Source organism: Cheilinus undulatus, linkage group 23 (genome assembly GCF_018320785.1).
Source record: "Cheilinus undulatus linkage group 23, ASM1832078v1, whole genome shotgun sequence".
Lineage (NCBI taxonomy): Eukaryota > Metazoa > Chordata > Actinopteri > Labriformes > Labridae > Cheilinus > Cheilinus undulatus.
This window is the reverse complement of record NC_054887.1, coordinates 32042672-32059616: the sequence shown is the minus strand read 5'-3', so window position 1 is coordinate 32059616 and position 16945 is coordinate 32042672. Positions and strand designations below refer to the sequence as shown.

General features: G+C 36.6%; 1 protein-coding gene across 1 annotated transcript; it reads right to left on the bottom strand.

The window, feature by feature from the left end:
- Nucleotides 1-2656: 2656 nt before the first annotated feature.
- On the bottom strand, nt 2657-15134 carry LOC121505264 (F-box only protein 15-like). The gene is made up of 10 exons (XM_041780404.1): nt 14869-15134; nt 14711-14785; nt 11930-12034; nt 10111-10377; nt 9796-9996; nt 9592-9715; nt 9042-9124; nt 4072-4217; nt 3737-3861; nt 2657-3400 (listed from the first exon to the last, which is right to left on the bottom strand). Exons 1-10 carry the CDS (start codon nt 15054-15056, stop codon nt 3134-3136), a joined length of 1581 nt encoding a protein of 526 aa, XP_041636338.1. The 5' UTR covers nt 15057-15134; the 3' UTR covers nt 2657-3133.
- Between the last annotated feature and the right edge of the window lie 1811 nt (nt 15135-16945).

Sequence of the window (16945 nt, the reverse complement as noted above, 5' to 3'; positions counted from 1 at the left end):
GTGCAATAACAATATGTTACTTGAGAATGTTGAGAATGCATTTTTCCACCTTTATTTGCACTAATTTTCGCCTATGTATATAGTTATCTTTTGCACTGTGTTTTGCCCGAGCCTTAGGCTCAAAAAATGACTGGTGATTGTTCTTAACATGTATAGGTTCGCATTTCAAATGTCAAATCAAAACTTCATGAGCAATAACAAAATTTCTTCTCATAAAAGCCATGAAAAACAAATCTGTTTTTGTGTTTTCCTTCTTTTAAACTGCTGACAATTCCATATAATGTGCAATAATCATTAACCAGATGTTAAAAAGTCAAGTTCAAGTACTCCTGGGAAAAGGGACCAAAGCTCTCAGACTTACAGCATTTCCTGACTATTTTACAGCCATAATAACAAAATATGTCCAAATCGCCATTTTAGACGCAGTAGGTAAAGGGTTGAAATGTTTTCTCTTCCCTTGGTGTGTATTGTAAATATTCTTTGTAACTGCCGGTGTGGGCACCCACACAGTCGAATGCAAAGAAGGCCCAAAAACATGAATTTCAGTAGCTTCAATCCTCTTCTGCACAATTTCACCACCGTTAGTTTAGTTTTATTTTGCAAAAACGCTTCGTTTTAGTTTTTATTAGTTTTAGTTTTTTACGGATAGATGTCGGGGCTGAGTGAGCGTCATACATTTTTTAAACATATTAAAACAGGCTACTCTTCACTTAATATTTTATTTACTTAATGATGATGTTTGAATACAACTCCAGACATAAAACTACTGTGAAGTCTTAACCAATCAGATCAGGCCATTTTTCCCCAGACTTGTGTGTAGGTTCCAGTCAGTATGGTTGTGCCAAAGACTAAAACTAAAGATATTTTGTCTCCATTTTAATTTTATTTTATTTTACTTAGTTTTGTAAGCACACTATAAATATTTACTTAGTTTTTGTTTTTTGGTAAAGCATAGTTTTGATTTAGTTTCAGTTAACTAAAATGATTTTTGAAATTTAGTTTTAGTTAGTTATTTTTAGTTAACTATAAAAACCTTGCTAATCGCCAAGGACTTTGCACAATTCTCTTTCATTTAATTTGTAAAATAAATCATTGTCAAACTTGTATTAAGTCTCTCCTGGTTGAAATGGTTACAAAAGTCGAGAGTAGGGATGTAATGATAACCGGTATCACTATAAACTGTGGTAAAATTCGAGACGGTTAGTATTACTGTTTCAAATTTTTATTGCTGTTAAAACCGTGTTTGATTACTGCACTTTGAAAACGCACGGTGATACTGCTCAATTCCTGGATTCCTCCTCAATTCCTCTGTGGCAGTAATGCAACTTCATGGATGCCAGCTGCCGTTGAACACCATAGAAGAAGAAGGAGCAGCGCTCTCTGACACCCTTTCAAACCGGGAGCGTGACGAGCGTCTCGACCACGACACGCGTGGCTTTTCAGTTTGATTGCATGTTAACAAGTCAGAGCTTTCTGACTGCCTGCATGTGCGCCGCGTCTCGCGCAGCTGGTACGCCCAGCTCAGGCGCGGAGGGTTGAGAGATTCGAAATCTCGTCTATTTTTTCCGTGCACCGCATGTGGCCGTGGACCATATTAGACAGGAAAATGATAAATGGAGAGCCATATTTACATCGTTGTGGCAAATATGCACATAGAATATGTTTACAATGTGTTTCTTGATAACCCTGAGGAAGGCCACAAGCTTAAATGTGCCTGTTTCATTAAGTTGTTCCCTAAAGAGCAACTATCAGTGAAACTTTATGTCCCCACACTGGTTGAATATGTCACAGGAAAGATAAACACCTATGAATGCTTTTCTGGTTTGTGCTTTTCAAATTAAAAGCCTGGTTTAGTATTTCTGTAGAGAAACTCCATTCACTTGTACAGAATGCTTTTATTTTTAATAGTTCCTGACATAATTCCTCTAAACACTGACTCAATAAGCTTGTAGGAGGTTTATTCAGGTAAAACTGGTGAAGAAGGACAGGGCTTTGAGAGCAGGAAAATACAGCTGACACACAGCAAACTCCCCCTGTGTGAAAGCATGCAAGCAGCAAAACACACTCCCAGTCTGAAACGGGCGTGAGACTCTGGTGTGCGTGCGCAGTTTGAAAACATGGCGAGAGAGAGAGCGAAAGAGCGAGCAACAGAGCGAGAGAGAGAGATTGTACATAAAGGCAAATGAAACAGTGAAAGTGTTCTTGCTGTACCAGTTTTTCTTAGGTCTGTAAGACTAGACCTAGTCTTGAGCACTGAATGTAAAGAAAAGTATTCTTGGATCTTATCTACAATTTGCACAAAGTGCAGCTACCTCTTATGGCCATAAGGTGCCATCTTTAATGCACATTTGTATGTTTGATGTTAATATTTTAATGTTCTGCCAACAAAGTACATTGTGTGTGTTATTTTATTTTATTTAAAAAAAACTTGGTTAAATGATTTCAGTGTGTTTATAAGTACTTTTTGAACATTTTGAGCACATTTCAACAATACCGTGATGATAATGATAACCGTGATAATTTTGGTCACAATAACCATTATATGAAATTTTTATATTGTTACATCCCTAGTCGAGAGTGAATTGAAGATAATAAACTGCTTCAGAACATTTGCTTTTGTGTGAACAAGTTTAGAAATAAACATTAAATCCTCAGATTGACAGAAAAAGCAGAATTTTGCAATATTTATTTTTATTTTTATTTGTGTGGCTGATGAAGGAACATGAACATTAGAAAAATTTGATGATTGTATTAAACAAATGCATGCCTTTGCACAAAGGGTCTTCCAAAATCAATGCCAAATGCATTTTTTATAATTCAAGTAAAAAATATCTTTACTGAGACAAGTTTATTATTAACCCAAAAGTCTACTTGATCGTAAAATCGGGAATATACTTCCAACATGAACAATCTGCAAAAACAGAATTTTAGATCTTTTTCTAAAGTTAAATTAATGATTCTTTCTGCTGCAAACAGTTCAGACTAACACATAAAGCTTCAACAGCATAAACGTAAAATATTCTGTCAGACTTTCTTCAGCATAATAAATATACTTAAATAAACAATAACTCATTTAACAGTTGATGCTTTAGAACTGTGAAAATCATAAACCAAACCTCGGAGCCGTGCTGTTTTAGTAATCAGTGCTGAAACGTTTGTTGACTTTGGAAACAGAAAGGAAAAGGACGAGGCTGACGAGGAAGAACTGTTTCTGCTCTTTTAACCACACCAGCTTCATGGTCACCTTACCCTCCTCGTCCTGGTACTCCATCTGAAAGTGGTCGCCGCTGTAGTCCAGGGACTGAGTTGTCTTCGCCATCGTGATCCAGCAGGGCGAGCTGACGCACCAAAAGGGTTTCTGGAACTCATCCAGCAGGGTCAGCGTCATGATGCAGCAGTTCTACGTGGAGTGAAAGAACCAGAAAAATGGCATGAATCCCCTTTATTCACCCAACAGCTAAGGCTTAATATATGCAGCCAGTTTATAACACTGTAAGCCTGCAAATGCACACAGTAGACCACACCGTAGACTGTGCGATGGAGGTGATTCTAGGCATGCAAACTACACAACAAACGAGACGGAAGATGCTGGAAAATTCTGACATGCCAGTCGTGTCAATAGTAGTCACGGGGCACTCTGGACATTGCTGATGATGTCACGCTACAAGTCTGTTCAGCCTTTGGTTAAAAGTACATTTCTAGTAGCATAAATGTGTACTGTTAAGGTCACGTGTACCTCCACTGAGCCCTCCAGCTCCTCGCTCTTCCAGGGCAGCTTGATGTTCCCCGACAGCGATCTGTGCTGGGACAGGTTGGTCCTGTTGATGACTTTCAGCTCCACAAAGTCATGCCAGATCTGAGCTAATCACAAAAACATAACTGTGACTTTTTTAAATCACATTATTGGCTTTTCATCTAGACGTCATTTATCCACAGAGGAAGCAAAGGCTCAGTCCCAGCACTAACCATGGCTCTATCGTTGATGTATGAGAAGCTGAAGGGGCCGTCCTCTTTCATAAAGGAAGGTTCTTTCATATGAAAGCATAAAGGTGCTTTAAATGACCAGATTACCTCTGGGACAGCCGAGCGGGAGGAAGTGTCCGGACATGATCTCAGTGCCGGTGTTGTGCAGAACGAAGTGCAGCATGAAGCCGTGCAGACCAAACTCAGGGTCAGAGGTGTCAGCAGGTAACAGTTCCACAGGCTCAGAGTACGGGCTGCAGGAAGGGACAAACAAAATTAGATCCCAGGAATCATAAATGAGACATGCAGAGTGGGAGGGTCAAGAGGGGGAGGAGGTGATTGGTAGGAATCTTACATGCAAGGGATGAACATGAAGCCAAATGACCTTTGACCTCCAAAAACTAAACCAGGTCATCCTTAAGAGTAGGGCTGAATGATTTGCAGAAATAATCTAATTGCGACACAAGCAATAAACGATTATTTATTCTAACTGGCACAATCTTAGATAAATTAAGATGGGGATAAACAATTTTAAAATAACTAATTGCAATTTCAGATATATTTTGCTATATTGAAGGGGATGATCATTTATTTTTTATTTTTGTTTTGAATAAAAAACTTATCAATGTAAAAGAAAGGTAGGATTTTTGGTAAAAAAAAAAAAAGAAAAAAAAAAGAAACTTGCAACTGCAAAATGTGTTGAGCATAATATCTCTGCCTAAAAAAAATCATCAAGTTTGTATTTTGTCACTGTTCAGGTTAATGAAATATTGCACTGTCTGCGATTTGAAAATTGCAACAGACCATGTTGCGATTTAATCTAGTTTGCGAATAATTGCCCAGCCCTAGCTGAGACATGACTGGATTGGGTGTGTTGACTAGGAATTTACAGATGCATCAGTTTAACATCAGTATCATCAGCGATAAGAAAAATAATGTGGCATGAACAGATTTAGTGCGTCACATAAGCCACACCTTTTCAGAAAAGATTTTTCAAAGCAGATTTCCTTAGTTTTAGCTACTTTTTCTAAAGCTCGTGTTCCTTATGCAAACTTAGCTTCAATGACTTATGTACTAGGCCTAATGTCAATTATGTAGCTAGCAGGGATGCAGGATAATTATCGGCACCGATAAATTATCGGCCGATATTGCATATGTTTTACATATTTTTATTATTCCGATAATAAAATATTAACTGATAAAATTCACCAATTATAAAGGCGTTTGTTCTCTTTCTCACAAAACTACACATTTCGAAACAGTAGGTGGTGCCGCAGTAGGAGACCTGCTGTTAGCACCAGAGAAGAAGAGGAAGCAGCATTAGCCCTAAGAGGCTAAAAACACGGTGGAATTATTTAGTATTTAAGGGGAGGATAACACGACAGTTGTAACACTTGCCCCACGAAGATCCCAAAGAGAGGAAAAAAGTCCTGACACAAGAATTTAACACAACGGATCTTATAAATCACTTAAAAGTCTTCATCACAACGACGTGAAAAAGAAGCAGCAGTAGTCGCAAGCCGCAGGCTCTAGGACCAAGCCAAAGCTAGGCAGAGTGCTGAAAATAAAAAATAAAAGCGATATTTCTTAAATTTCAATTAAGTACAATTGCGCTTTGAATACGTTTCCACTGAAGGGAGTTTTGGGCATAGGCCTTGCAATTCTCGTAAAATCTCATCTCCCGTGAATCCGCTGCAGGGAAGCTTGATGCTTAAAACCTGTTGCGTGTTGGTACGGTTTTGGTTACATCTACGGCGGTTGTGTTGATAATTTTGTACAAAAGACGAAGGCAACGGATGATAGTTCAGAGGTAAAGTCCGTATGTATGGCAAAAGCCACACATAAGGGTAGAAGTATGATGTTAAGAAAAGTCTCGTCTCTTCTTCTGTCCACACAAACGCCATGTTGTCTCGGAGTGACTGGTCATGTGACACCGTACATCATGTCCCGTGACTTGTAAATGTGGAAAAAGTGTTTCCATTACACTTTTGCGATATATTTCTATATCGAAACGTCTGAAAAACCTCCTCATGAAAGCGTAAAAACTTTTTAGCGATATTTTAGTTTTTTTTTTTTGAAATTCAGGTGTTTCCATTACCATTTTTATTGCGCTATTTTGATTTTGCGCATTTCCAAGTGTAATGGAAACCCAGCTATAGACGTATCCCTGCCTGCTCTCTGTTTCATGTGGTTTCATTCAGTCTGGTCGACTTTAGGAACAGAAGTTTAGCCGCAGACCACCGTGGACTTTACATTTTTAACCTATTTCTGATATAACTTCTGTCAGTGCATATTTTAAATCTTTATGTAAAACATCAGCGCGCTTTAATTCTGACTTAAGCAAAAAGAAAAAACCCAAACCCCCAACCATCTCCATTTGTTAATCATGACAGCCTGTTATTATTTGGTTTTATGTCTGATTTGACATGAGTCAGCTGAATTCTTGTTTAGTTGATTGAAATGTCAGATTTGACCACTTGACAAGATACTTCAATTCATTTCAAGGGACAACGTCTGCCAGTTGTTTGTGTATGTTGTATTTTTGTACACAAATGTTTAACTAACAAATAACAGCTGTAAAGTCAGAACTTTTATTTGTTTTTTGATGTAAACAGGAGTGATGTCAGTTAGAATTCATTATAAATATCTTTGCTCACTACATATTAACCCCTTCTTACCCACAGATGTGCATAAATACTTCAAATAAACTTTTTAAAATCAACAATTGAGAAAAACTTATCGGTTCTTATCAGTTATCGGCCATCAGGAGTAGGAAATTATTGGTTATTGGTATCGGTTCAAAAAAATAAATACTTATCGTGCATCACTAGTAGCTAGAGTAGCTATGTTAGCTTTAGCTAAAGCAAGCCATCATGGTTTGACTTCTTCTGAAACAAGCCTATACATAATTTAAACCCGGATTAGACCTCTGATCTTTTTCTGTTTAATTTATGAACTGTTGCTTAGTCTTTAATGTTTGCAATGTTATTTCATGAATGTAACTGCCAGACTTTGTTTATAAATGAAGTTGAATTTAGAAAAAAACCTCAAACTGGAAATAGGTGCTACAAGCACATTACAGCATTTCCTTTCTAAAATATATATGGCGTCTCAGATGAATGGTCTACCAGAACAGCTGTCAGAAATGTTTGGTTGTGCAGCCAGACCCCTCTTATGCATTTAGACATGGTCGAGAGAATCTGCTGAAGTTCAGACTGAGCATCAGAATGAGTACAAAAGACCAGCCTATCTGGCACCACAGCCATGGTATGTTCAACGTTACTTAAATCTCCTTTGTTCCCTGTTGTGATGCTTTGTTTGGACTCCAGCACATCATCTTGAGCATCTCTACATGCCTTCACGCAGTGTTTGCTATCATTTGATTTTCTTATCAGTCTTTCTTCTCAGCAGTTGAACAGATGTGCCTAATAAAGTGATCCATGAGTGGAAATCATTAACCATTAAGTTGTTAAATGCAAAAAAAAAAAAAAAAAAAATCAAAGCAGATTTCCATTTGAGCTAATTAAAAGCCATAAAATGTAGATTTTTATCAGCTTGGGTCAAATGTCAGAAACAACACCAGCACTGATGTGTTTTATCGTAGTTCAGTCACATACTTCAGTGCACAGCTAAAAAACATGTTTAAGTGTTCACTACCTCTTTAACTAATATTTCATTTTCTACAGACTCACTGAAATGTGAAAACAATGTCAGCATTTTATTTTAAATAGAACTTTTTGTTTCTTATTCAAAATTCTTCTGAATAATTTTAGATTCAATCCTGCTTGAACACTAATAAACTTATTAGACTGCAGTGATGTGTTTTGAACAGCAGATGGAGCTCTAATCCCATCACTGTGATCATAACCAGTCTGAACCTACATGAGAGTGTCACAGAACATATTGCATATATTTAGAAAATGTGGAGATTTAACCAAAAAATAAATCTTTGACTCTTTTCCCACACCAAACACAATTTTCAGAATTTTTTAATTTTTTTTTTGGAACTTTGTATCCCTTTAATAACAGAGGGGGCAGCGGATAGTCAGAAATATAAATAATAGAGTCGGGATTGACAGGTGGGAAAGGAGAAGAGGCTGGACTTGAACCCCATCCACCCTAGTTCATGACCATCTGAGCCTCAAAACTTAAAGACTTTGATTTTTTTTTTTTCCTGCTTCATGTTGCAAGATGCAAGAAAGAGTAGATAGGGCTGTTTTTTTTTAGAAATCAGTGCTAAATCAAATGGTGTCAGTGCCTTAACTGTGCCTGAATTTGTACTTTTAATAGAAAAAGTGTGTAAAAGTCAGCAGGTGAATAAAAGCTGACACAGTATCATAAATTATTTAGATAAGATTATTATATCTTAAAGGATGCCAGTAAAGGAAACAGATGTAAACTATTTTTGTAAGGAGAGGACCTCTACACCTTCCTACCTGATGGTTCTAATTATGAAATGGCAAATATCAAGCTTTTTAGGCATTAACTTGCAAATTTAAAATAGTAACTGAAAGCCAATGAACCACCCAGCTCTAGAAGGAAGTTAAAGGTGACATATGCAAAAATCACTTTTTCAGGCTCTTGTAGCACAAATATGTGCCCCTGTCCTGTCCACATTCCCCACAAGAATCAGAAAAATGCATCCTCTCCCCCCCTCTCTTTCACCACCTTTCAGAAAATGTGTGCTGAAACAAGCCGTTCTCAGATTTTCCCCTCATGATGTTATGTAGGGAGTTAGCCCCGCCCCCAGGTTCAGTTACCCCCCTGCTTGGAGGATAATTCCACCCTCCTCTCTGGATCCTAGCTGAGAGGAGGATCGGGAAAGCCACATCCATATCCTGAGAGGGGCGGAGTTAGGGGTGGAGTCAGACAGCTCAGTAACATTTAAAGCCACAGACACAGAAACGGCTCGTTCTGAGCAGGGCTGAAACAGAGGGGTTTATGGACCAACAAAAATTCAATACTGGAGTGTTTTCTCAGCAAAAACCATCACAGGCTTGTTTACGGGACCTCTGAGACCAATATAAACTTGTCTTAAAAGGGTAAAATATGTCCCCTTTAAGTAGATTTAATCTTACCAGACAGGAGACCCCAGCAGACTTTTCTCTACCAGCTTGTTGAAGTGCAGACTGACCATGATGAAGGCCACATTTGTCGTCCCCTAAACACACAAAGTTTTTATTTTTTGTCTACTCGTACAATTAAGTATTGCTGCAGACGAGAGCAACCTCCAATAATGATTTGAAAGCAACAAAACATGGAACAACCATAAGTGTAGACAGTTTTCAAATTCGCTGTGCCTGGAGAACATTTTCCAGCAGTGTTAATGGATATAAAACTTCACTGACACATCTACGTCATGAATCAGGTGTTAGGAGAGGAATAAATCCACTGAATAATTGCAGCCAAGCTCCTGCACACTGTCTGAACAGCTGAAAATATTGGCAACACAGTCCACGTAGTGGAACATTGCCAAAGCAGGAGTTCGGCTGCAATTTTTGATGTGTTCCTCTCTCTGTTAAGCATCTGACTAATGAAACATGCTGTTAATGTAAGATATTTGCTGCTTTTTGATACTACTGATCACTGCAATGACAAACTGAATCTGCTCTTGTGCTCTTCTCTTACCCGCCAGATGCCGATGATGAAGCCTGGAAACAGAAGCACGAGTTTGACCAGACTGTCCTGGCCGATGAATTGACCAGACTGAGTCCTCATGTTGAGTTTAGAGATCAGAGAGCGCCAGCTGGGCCTGAAGAGGAGGATGAAGATGCAGGGGTGAAGGTTTGGTGGAGCTGGAGGTGATGTAAAAGAGGAAGAAGAGTGTCTTACTTCCTGTCTCGTGGATTCTTCTGTGCCTCCTTTCTGACTCCGTACAGCTCGATGCTCTTGATCTTATGGTAGTTGGGGAAGAAGCTTCCACTCCAGCGGAGGATCACAGACGACTCGAAGAAGTACGCTCGGCTCTGCTCTAGCGTGTTCTTCCGCCCGTAGCAATCCCACACCGTCAGCTCCCAGCTCACATTCAGGTTCCTGGAAATAAACGAGCAGGGCGGAAATAACCAGATGTTGTGGGTTCTTTAGGTTTTTCATGTTTTTCACACAGAGACACTTTGATGCCAGTCAAGAAAATAAATTTTAACATACCTTAGGATCCACTCAGTCTGTCTGGGCAGCCCGGTGTAAGGGCTGATCTCTCTCAGCTCTCTCCTCCATTTTTTCATCTCCTGTCCTGCGATGGCTCTGAAGTACATCCTCTTCCAGTGCCTGGTAGACTGATCGCCTACAGACTGATCATCCGCCAAATGATCCACCATTTCCACCTGGTCAGCCTTCAGCACCAGATCATCTGCAGACCTTGGTTTCCATGTGTGACTCCCGAATTGTGACATGTAGATCTTATGCCACATGACACTGAAAGAAGAAGATATGAGCTGAGAGCAGAACTTCAGAGCTTTTTGCAAATCTGCATCATTATTTTGGTATTTTGGCACACATGATCCCTGTTAACTGCAAGTAAATCTTTAAAAAACTGGTTTCAAGAAGGGTAAGCTACAGAGAGTCACTGCCGAATCAGCAATAGTTCCTGTTCAGACCATTCAGTGTCATTTGAAGAGAATGAGGTGGTAGCAATGGGCATGGTGTAATGGAGGTGACTGCAATGTGAAACATTTCAAATCTTTGTTTTCATCTTGATGCTTTTGGCTTACAGATCACATAAATCAAAAATCCACAATCAAAATATTTTCAATTTCAAGTGTGTAAACGATGGCAAAGAGAGATCAGCAGGGATGTAGCTATAGCAGCAGTTTGATCAGAAATGGACATTTCTTTATTAAAGCAAAGATCCACATGTGATCTCCTGACTGGCTTCAGCAAGAGTGTAATTTACCAACTAAGCCCACTGATGGTCAGGATGGTCATGGATTGACATGACAATGGCTGCCTGCTGAGCTCACATTACATAGTTTGTTCCCCGGGGCGGAGCATGCCTACTACGTCTTGTGTTCTGTTGCTCCGATTGGCCCGTGAGTCACCCTCAGAGTTGTTGCAGGTTCTGCCCTTCCCAAACACCTGCCATGGGCTGTTGCCCAGCTGGATGTGAGGAATATCCCGGGCCATGGATAAGCGAAACAGAATCTGGGGTGTCAAATTCCAGTTAACACAGAAGGAAGCAAAATACAAGTCCTCCAGCTGCTTACAGAGTGTTTAAATTCCTGTGTCAGGAGACTCTTGGTCAAAACAAAGAGTAAAGAGGATGATCACAGCTGGGCAATGATTTCCATGAAGTAACGCTAGGCTTCATCAGAATGAGCTAACTATTTCTGATCATATTGCAAATGTGATGTCATTTGCTTTGTTTAAGGGCATTATCATTTTTATGTCACTCATTTTGATCAAGAAAAAAATTCATTAAACATGAAAAGGAAGATTTTTATAAACCATTATACAAAAAACTGACACTTGAATGTTTGCGTGATGTGCATAAAATCTCTGCTGCTGTAAAAAATTGATTATTAAACCGGTATTTTGACACATTTTAAGTTAAAGAAATTTTGCATCTTCTGCGATTTGTAGATTGCAGCAGGCCATGTTGCAATTTAATCTAATTTGCAATTAATTGCCAAGCCCTAAATAGAGGTACTCAACTATTATTATACATTAACAGTTACATAGGGTTTCCTGCTGCTGCCTCAGAGTAAGAGTCATCAAGTCTCGAACCAGTCCCAGAGACTGGAGGCTCTTGGAGGAGCATTACTGCTGCATTAGCAGAACACTTATGTTGTTCACTGATGGCCTGCAAAGTAAGATTGCTAACTAAGATTTACTGTGACATAGATGTCAGTGCCACATGACAGATAGAAGCCACAGAACATGAGCAGTACTAATACTCACTGAAAGGCTGTAATGACTTTGATTCAACTAAAACAACGGATTTTTAAAAAATCAACTCAGTCAGACTTACTCATCATTGGCGAGCTGGTTGAAGAGTTTGCTGACGTAGCTGATGGAAAACAGCGAGGTGGCGTCCAGGTACGACAGAATCTTTATCAGGATCTCTGATGGCAGCCTCAAGAAAGCGTAATAAGGTGTTAGTAAAAGAATTTAGAGCACAGGGGTCAAACCCAAGGCCTGGAGGCCAAATGCGGCCCGTGAAATGATCATATCCAGCCCGCAAGATCATATCATATTTGTATTATAACTGGCCCACCAGTATGAGGTCTGATTTCCTCCAGTATAATAACGTCAACTTCAACTTGATTATTGAAAATATCCTTGTTAAGCCATAAAAATCTGAAAAAGTAAAGAGTTAGAAAGATTTCATAAAAAGCCAAGAATGTGGGGAAAGAAATTACTTTGGGTTTTATTTCATATTTTCAATTTTGCATCTCAAGATAACAAATCAAATTTGTGATTTTGACTTTTCATTTTATGCTTTGACCTTTTCAACTCATAATTTGGACTTCATGTCACATTTTTATCTTGAAGATTCCCAATTTTATATTTGAAGTCTTATTTAGACCTTTTCAACTCATTACTTTGGCTTTTTAATCCCAAATTTTGACTTTTAAAAACATGATTTCATTTTTTTTTCTCATATTTTGACATTTTAAATTACTAATTGTCACTTTTAATATCATTTTTTCACTTTTATTTTTAACTTTTTAAGTTATCATTTTCAATTCTAGCTCATATTTTGACATTTTCAACTACTAATTTTTAGGTTTTTAATCCCATATTTTGAACTATCAGACTCACAATTTAAAAATTTAAGTCATATTTTGACTCTTAAACTCATGATTTCAAAATTGATCTCATATTTTCACCTTTCAAACTTATGATTTCAACTTTCTCCTCATATGTTATTTTTCTATTTTCAATATCGTGTTGATCTTTTTTTGGAACTAATTAATTGGAATTTTTATCTCAGATTTGAGCCTTCAAACTTATCATTTTAACTTTTTTGAATTTATAAATGATTTACTATCAGTGCTGTTTTTTTTAAATATTTTATTACTGTTGAGAATGAGGTTGACAGTTATGGTTAAATGTTGACCCTGTTGGGCCCTCAGGTTAGACCTGAATCCAGAATCCGGCCCCTGCTGTGACTGAGTCTGACACCCCTGATTTAGAGGGTAATGTTCACTTTTCTTATAGCACAACATTCAGCTAAATGTAGATTTAAGTTCAGTCAAACCATAGTTTATTAATCCCTGAAGGGAAATTTACTCTATTGTTTTACATGCTACACACACATCCAACTTCACAGCCAACCTCATTTTTTATCAGTAATGAATTACGGAAAAATAACATTCCTAATAAAAAAAAGTTTCAGGTTTAAAAAAAAATAAAAATGACAAGTTTAAGGCTCAAAATCTGCGATTAAAAAAATCAAATGTATCAGTTCAAAAGGTCCAAAATAAAATTAAATGTCATAATAACAGTTTTAAAAGGCAAATGTTTGAAATAGAAATTTGCAATCATGTTTCAAATGTCAAAATATGAAGTAAAATTCAAAATCATGAATTTCTAAAAGGCTAAAGAAACAAGGCAAAATTTCTATAAAATGCCAAAATATGGTATTAAAAGTCAAAGTTAGGAGTTGAAAATGTCAAAATGTGAGATATTAAAAAGCATGAGTTTATAAAGTCAAAATATGAGATAAAATTCAAAACATGCGTTTAAAAGGCCAAATTATGAGGCAAACTTTCCAATTTTGAGTCTAAAATGTCAAAATGTGGGATTAAAAGTCAAAATTTGGAGTTAAAAAGGTCAAAATATGACCTAAAAAGTATAACTGAGAACCCTGAAGGTCAAGATAGGAGATGAAAAGTCAAAATCATCAGTTTAATTCATAAACGTGATGGAGGAAATCTGCAGACCTCATTCTGGTGGGCCAGCTACAATAAAAATACGACATGATCTTGTGGCCGAGTGTAACTGTATCACGGGCCTTGAGTTTGACATCCCTGCTTTAAAATATTCAGAAAGACTTAAATGTCCAATTACATCACTAACTTGAGCTTTTACAACAGCAGAACTCTAAACTATATCATTGTTAAACATTACACATGACTACAGATAGAAAAAAAATCATGCAATGTCCTGAGTGCTGTCTGATTTGCTCAAAACATTAGCAAAAGTGGCAGCTTACCTAAAGTTTCCCAAAAACTTTTATGCTATTTTAACAGTGTTCTGGAGTTTACCTGCAATTTTAATGATATAAAAAAATAATCATCAATATCTGGTATCTGGTATCTGTTTTGGTTGCAATGGTATCATATCAAATGTGAATATTATTTGATTTTTAATGATTTCATTTCTCATTTTGTTAACTAGCTAAATTTGTCAAATCTGTGAAATAAAGCACAGCCATTAATTATACTATTATTTGGTTTATTTAGTATGAAAACACTAATTTTACAGGGGTATATCAGTATTATTTAAATGTTAAACAATATTTAAAAAGTACTTAAACTGTTTAAAACTACACCTACTCTAAAAGACAGCGGTGCAGGGCTTCGCCTGTAACTCTTAGTCATTAATAAAATAATATTTCTGATGATTAATGGCTGTGCTTATCTGTGCTGTGTCCTGTTAATCCCACTCATCTTGTCGGCTGAAGTGTCTGATATCAGGTAAAATAATCTAACAGTTTTACTTTGACTTATTTTAAGGCATGAAGTGAGTAAACGTCAAAGTCACAGGAGAGCTTTGAGCTAATGTTGTTAGCTAGCTGGCTTACCTCTCTATGATGTTTTCCCTGGGTGGGTACTTCGTCAGTCTTCTTCTGTTATCCTCTGTTTTCGGTCCTGACCAGCTGGGATATAAAGTAGAGCTAAATTAGGAACAGATGGGCTTTAATGTGGCAGAAATGTAGGCCTAAACACTTCTTGAAGATACCCTCCAGGCTGCCTGTTAGCTGCTGCCCTTGGCTGCTTCCTCCTTTCCTTCTTCCACCCCCGTCCTCGACCCGGACCCGACTGTTGTCGCCCCCAGCCCGGCTGGAATCGTCCACTCCAGCTCTGCAGGGCGTTTTTCCTCTCCAAACCCTCAAGGAAACTTTGGAAAAACTCCCCTCTACCGGCCATAACGGATTCCCTGAAGAAACCGCCAGTTCTGGCGAAAGGTTAGCCGCCACCGAACAAGCTGCGCAGGTAGGCTCAGAGCATGCGCATTACCACAGTGACGTCTTTATCAGCGTGACCGCTAGGTGGCAGCCCGGTTTCATTTTCTTTATCGCTTGGATGTTTATTTTGGCTGATTTATCAACAGATCGATTTCTAATTTTTTAGAGACCCCCCCCCCCTTTAGTCATACTTTATTATTATTATTATTATTATTATTATTATTATTATTCATTTTTATTTATTTATTATTATTATTATTATTATTATTATTTATTTTTATTTTTTATTATTATTCATTTTTGCTACTTCATGGGGAAAATGATTTTTAAAAATATATAAAAGTATGCAAAATCTCAAGTTCACTTAAGAAAGTCATAGGTATTATGCAAAAAGTCAAAATCTAAATTCTGAGGTAAAAGGAGAAATTAGGAGTTAAAAGTCAAAATTCTGACTTAAATCAAAATTATGAGACAGTCAGTCATAATTAGGAAATAAATATTTAAAAAAAATCTGAGATAAAAAAGCCAAAATCAAGTTAATGGCATAAATATTCAAAATGAGATTAAATATCACAATTAAGAGATAAAAAAGTATTGATTATGAGAAAAAAGTTAAAATCGTGAGAGAGAGAAAAAAAAAATATTATCATTAAAAATCCAAAATACAAGTTTGAAAAGTCATAACATGAGATAAACACTGAACTTATGACATAAAAAGTCCAAAACTATGACAGAAAAAGTCAAAATAATGAGGGAAAAGATGAAATTATGAGTTAAATTTCATGAGACAGAAGGTCATAAAGATGACATCAAAAGTTAAAATCGGGATTCTGAGATAAAAAGTCAATTATAAAATAAAATGTCAACATTTTTTAAATAAAGTCAAAATCCTGAAATTGTCAAAATAAATAAATCGAAAGTCATAATTGCGAGGTTTTAAAATGTCCTAATTGTAGTACAAAAAGTCAAAATCAATTGATTAAAAAGTCATAATAAAGAGAAAATTTCAATATCGAAATTACAAGAGAAAAAAATCACAACACTGTGTAAAAAGTGGAACTTACTACATTAAAAAGTAGAAATTATGACCATAAAGTTTAAATTATAAGGTTAATGTCGAAATTCTGACATCACAAGGCAGAATTATGAGATTACTTACCAAAGTTATAATATAAAACGTCATAATTAAAAGACATAGGTCACAATTATTGCATTAAAATTTAAAATATGAAACAAAAATGACAAAACCATGAGACAAAACCTCATAGAATGAAATTAAAACCCATAATTATGAGATAAATTCAAAAAACTCTCAGACAAAAAGTTAGCAATCAAGTTTTTGAGCTTTAAAGTCAAAATTTAGAGATAAAGAGTCAAAAATGTTTTTCTTAAAGATCCAAATTATGAGATTAAAAAAATGAAAATTTTGAGATCAAAGTTGAAAAGTTGAAATAAAAAGTAAAAATTCAGGGATTAAATTTTAAGATGTCAAAATTATGAGAAAGAAAGTCATGATTATGAGATATCTCAAAAAAACAAAGAAATAGAACCATGGGATAAAAAGTTACAATTAGTGAATTAAAATCCTAATTATGAGACTAAAAAATTCAAAACTGTGAGACAATGAGTCATTATTACAAGACAGTCTAAATAAAAACTTTTCATCTCATAATTATAACTATTTATTTATAGTTTTGACTAATCTCATAGTTATTTATGACTTGTAATTTCCAAATTTCAAGTTTTAATGTTAGATTTTTTTCTTAGCATGCTGCTGTTTATTAAATCCCAAACCAAGAGTGTGCTGTGAAAACTCCAGGACAAAGGTGAGAGGGAAGCTTCAGTGAACTT

Excerpts from the sequence above, each read along its gene's own strand:
- LOC121505264 (XM_041780404.1), bottom strand. The coding sequence starts at position 15,056 with ATGGCCGGTAGAGGGGAGTTTTTCCAAAGTTTCCTTGAGGGTTTGGAG. Across the intron at positions 4,218-9,041 it reads CTGCTGGGGTCTCCTGTCTG|CCCGTACTCTGAGCCTGTGG; the intron begins GTAAGATTAAAT and ends CCCTTCCTGCAG. Across the intron at positions 3,862-4,071 it reads CCCGCTCGGCTGTCCCAGAG|CTCAGATCTGGCATGACTTT; the intron begins GTAATCTGGTCA and ends TTTTGTGATTAG.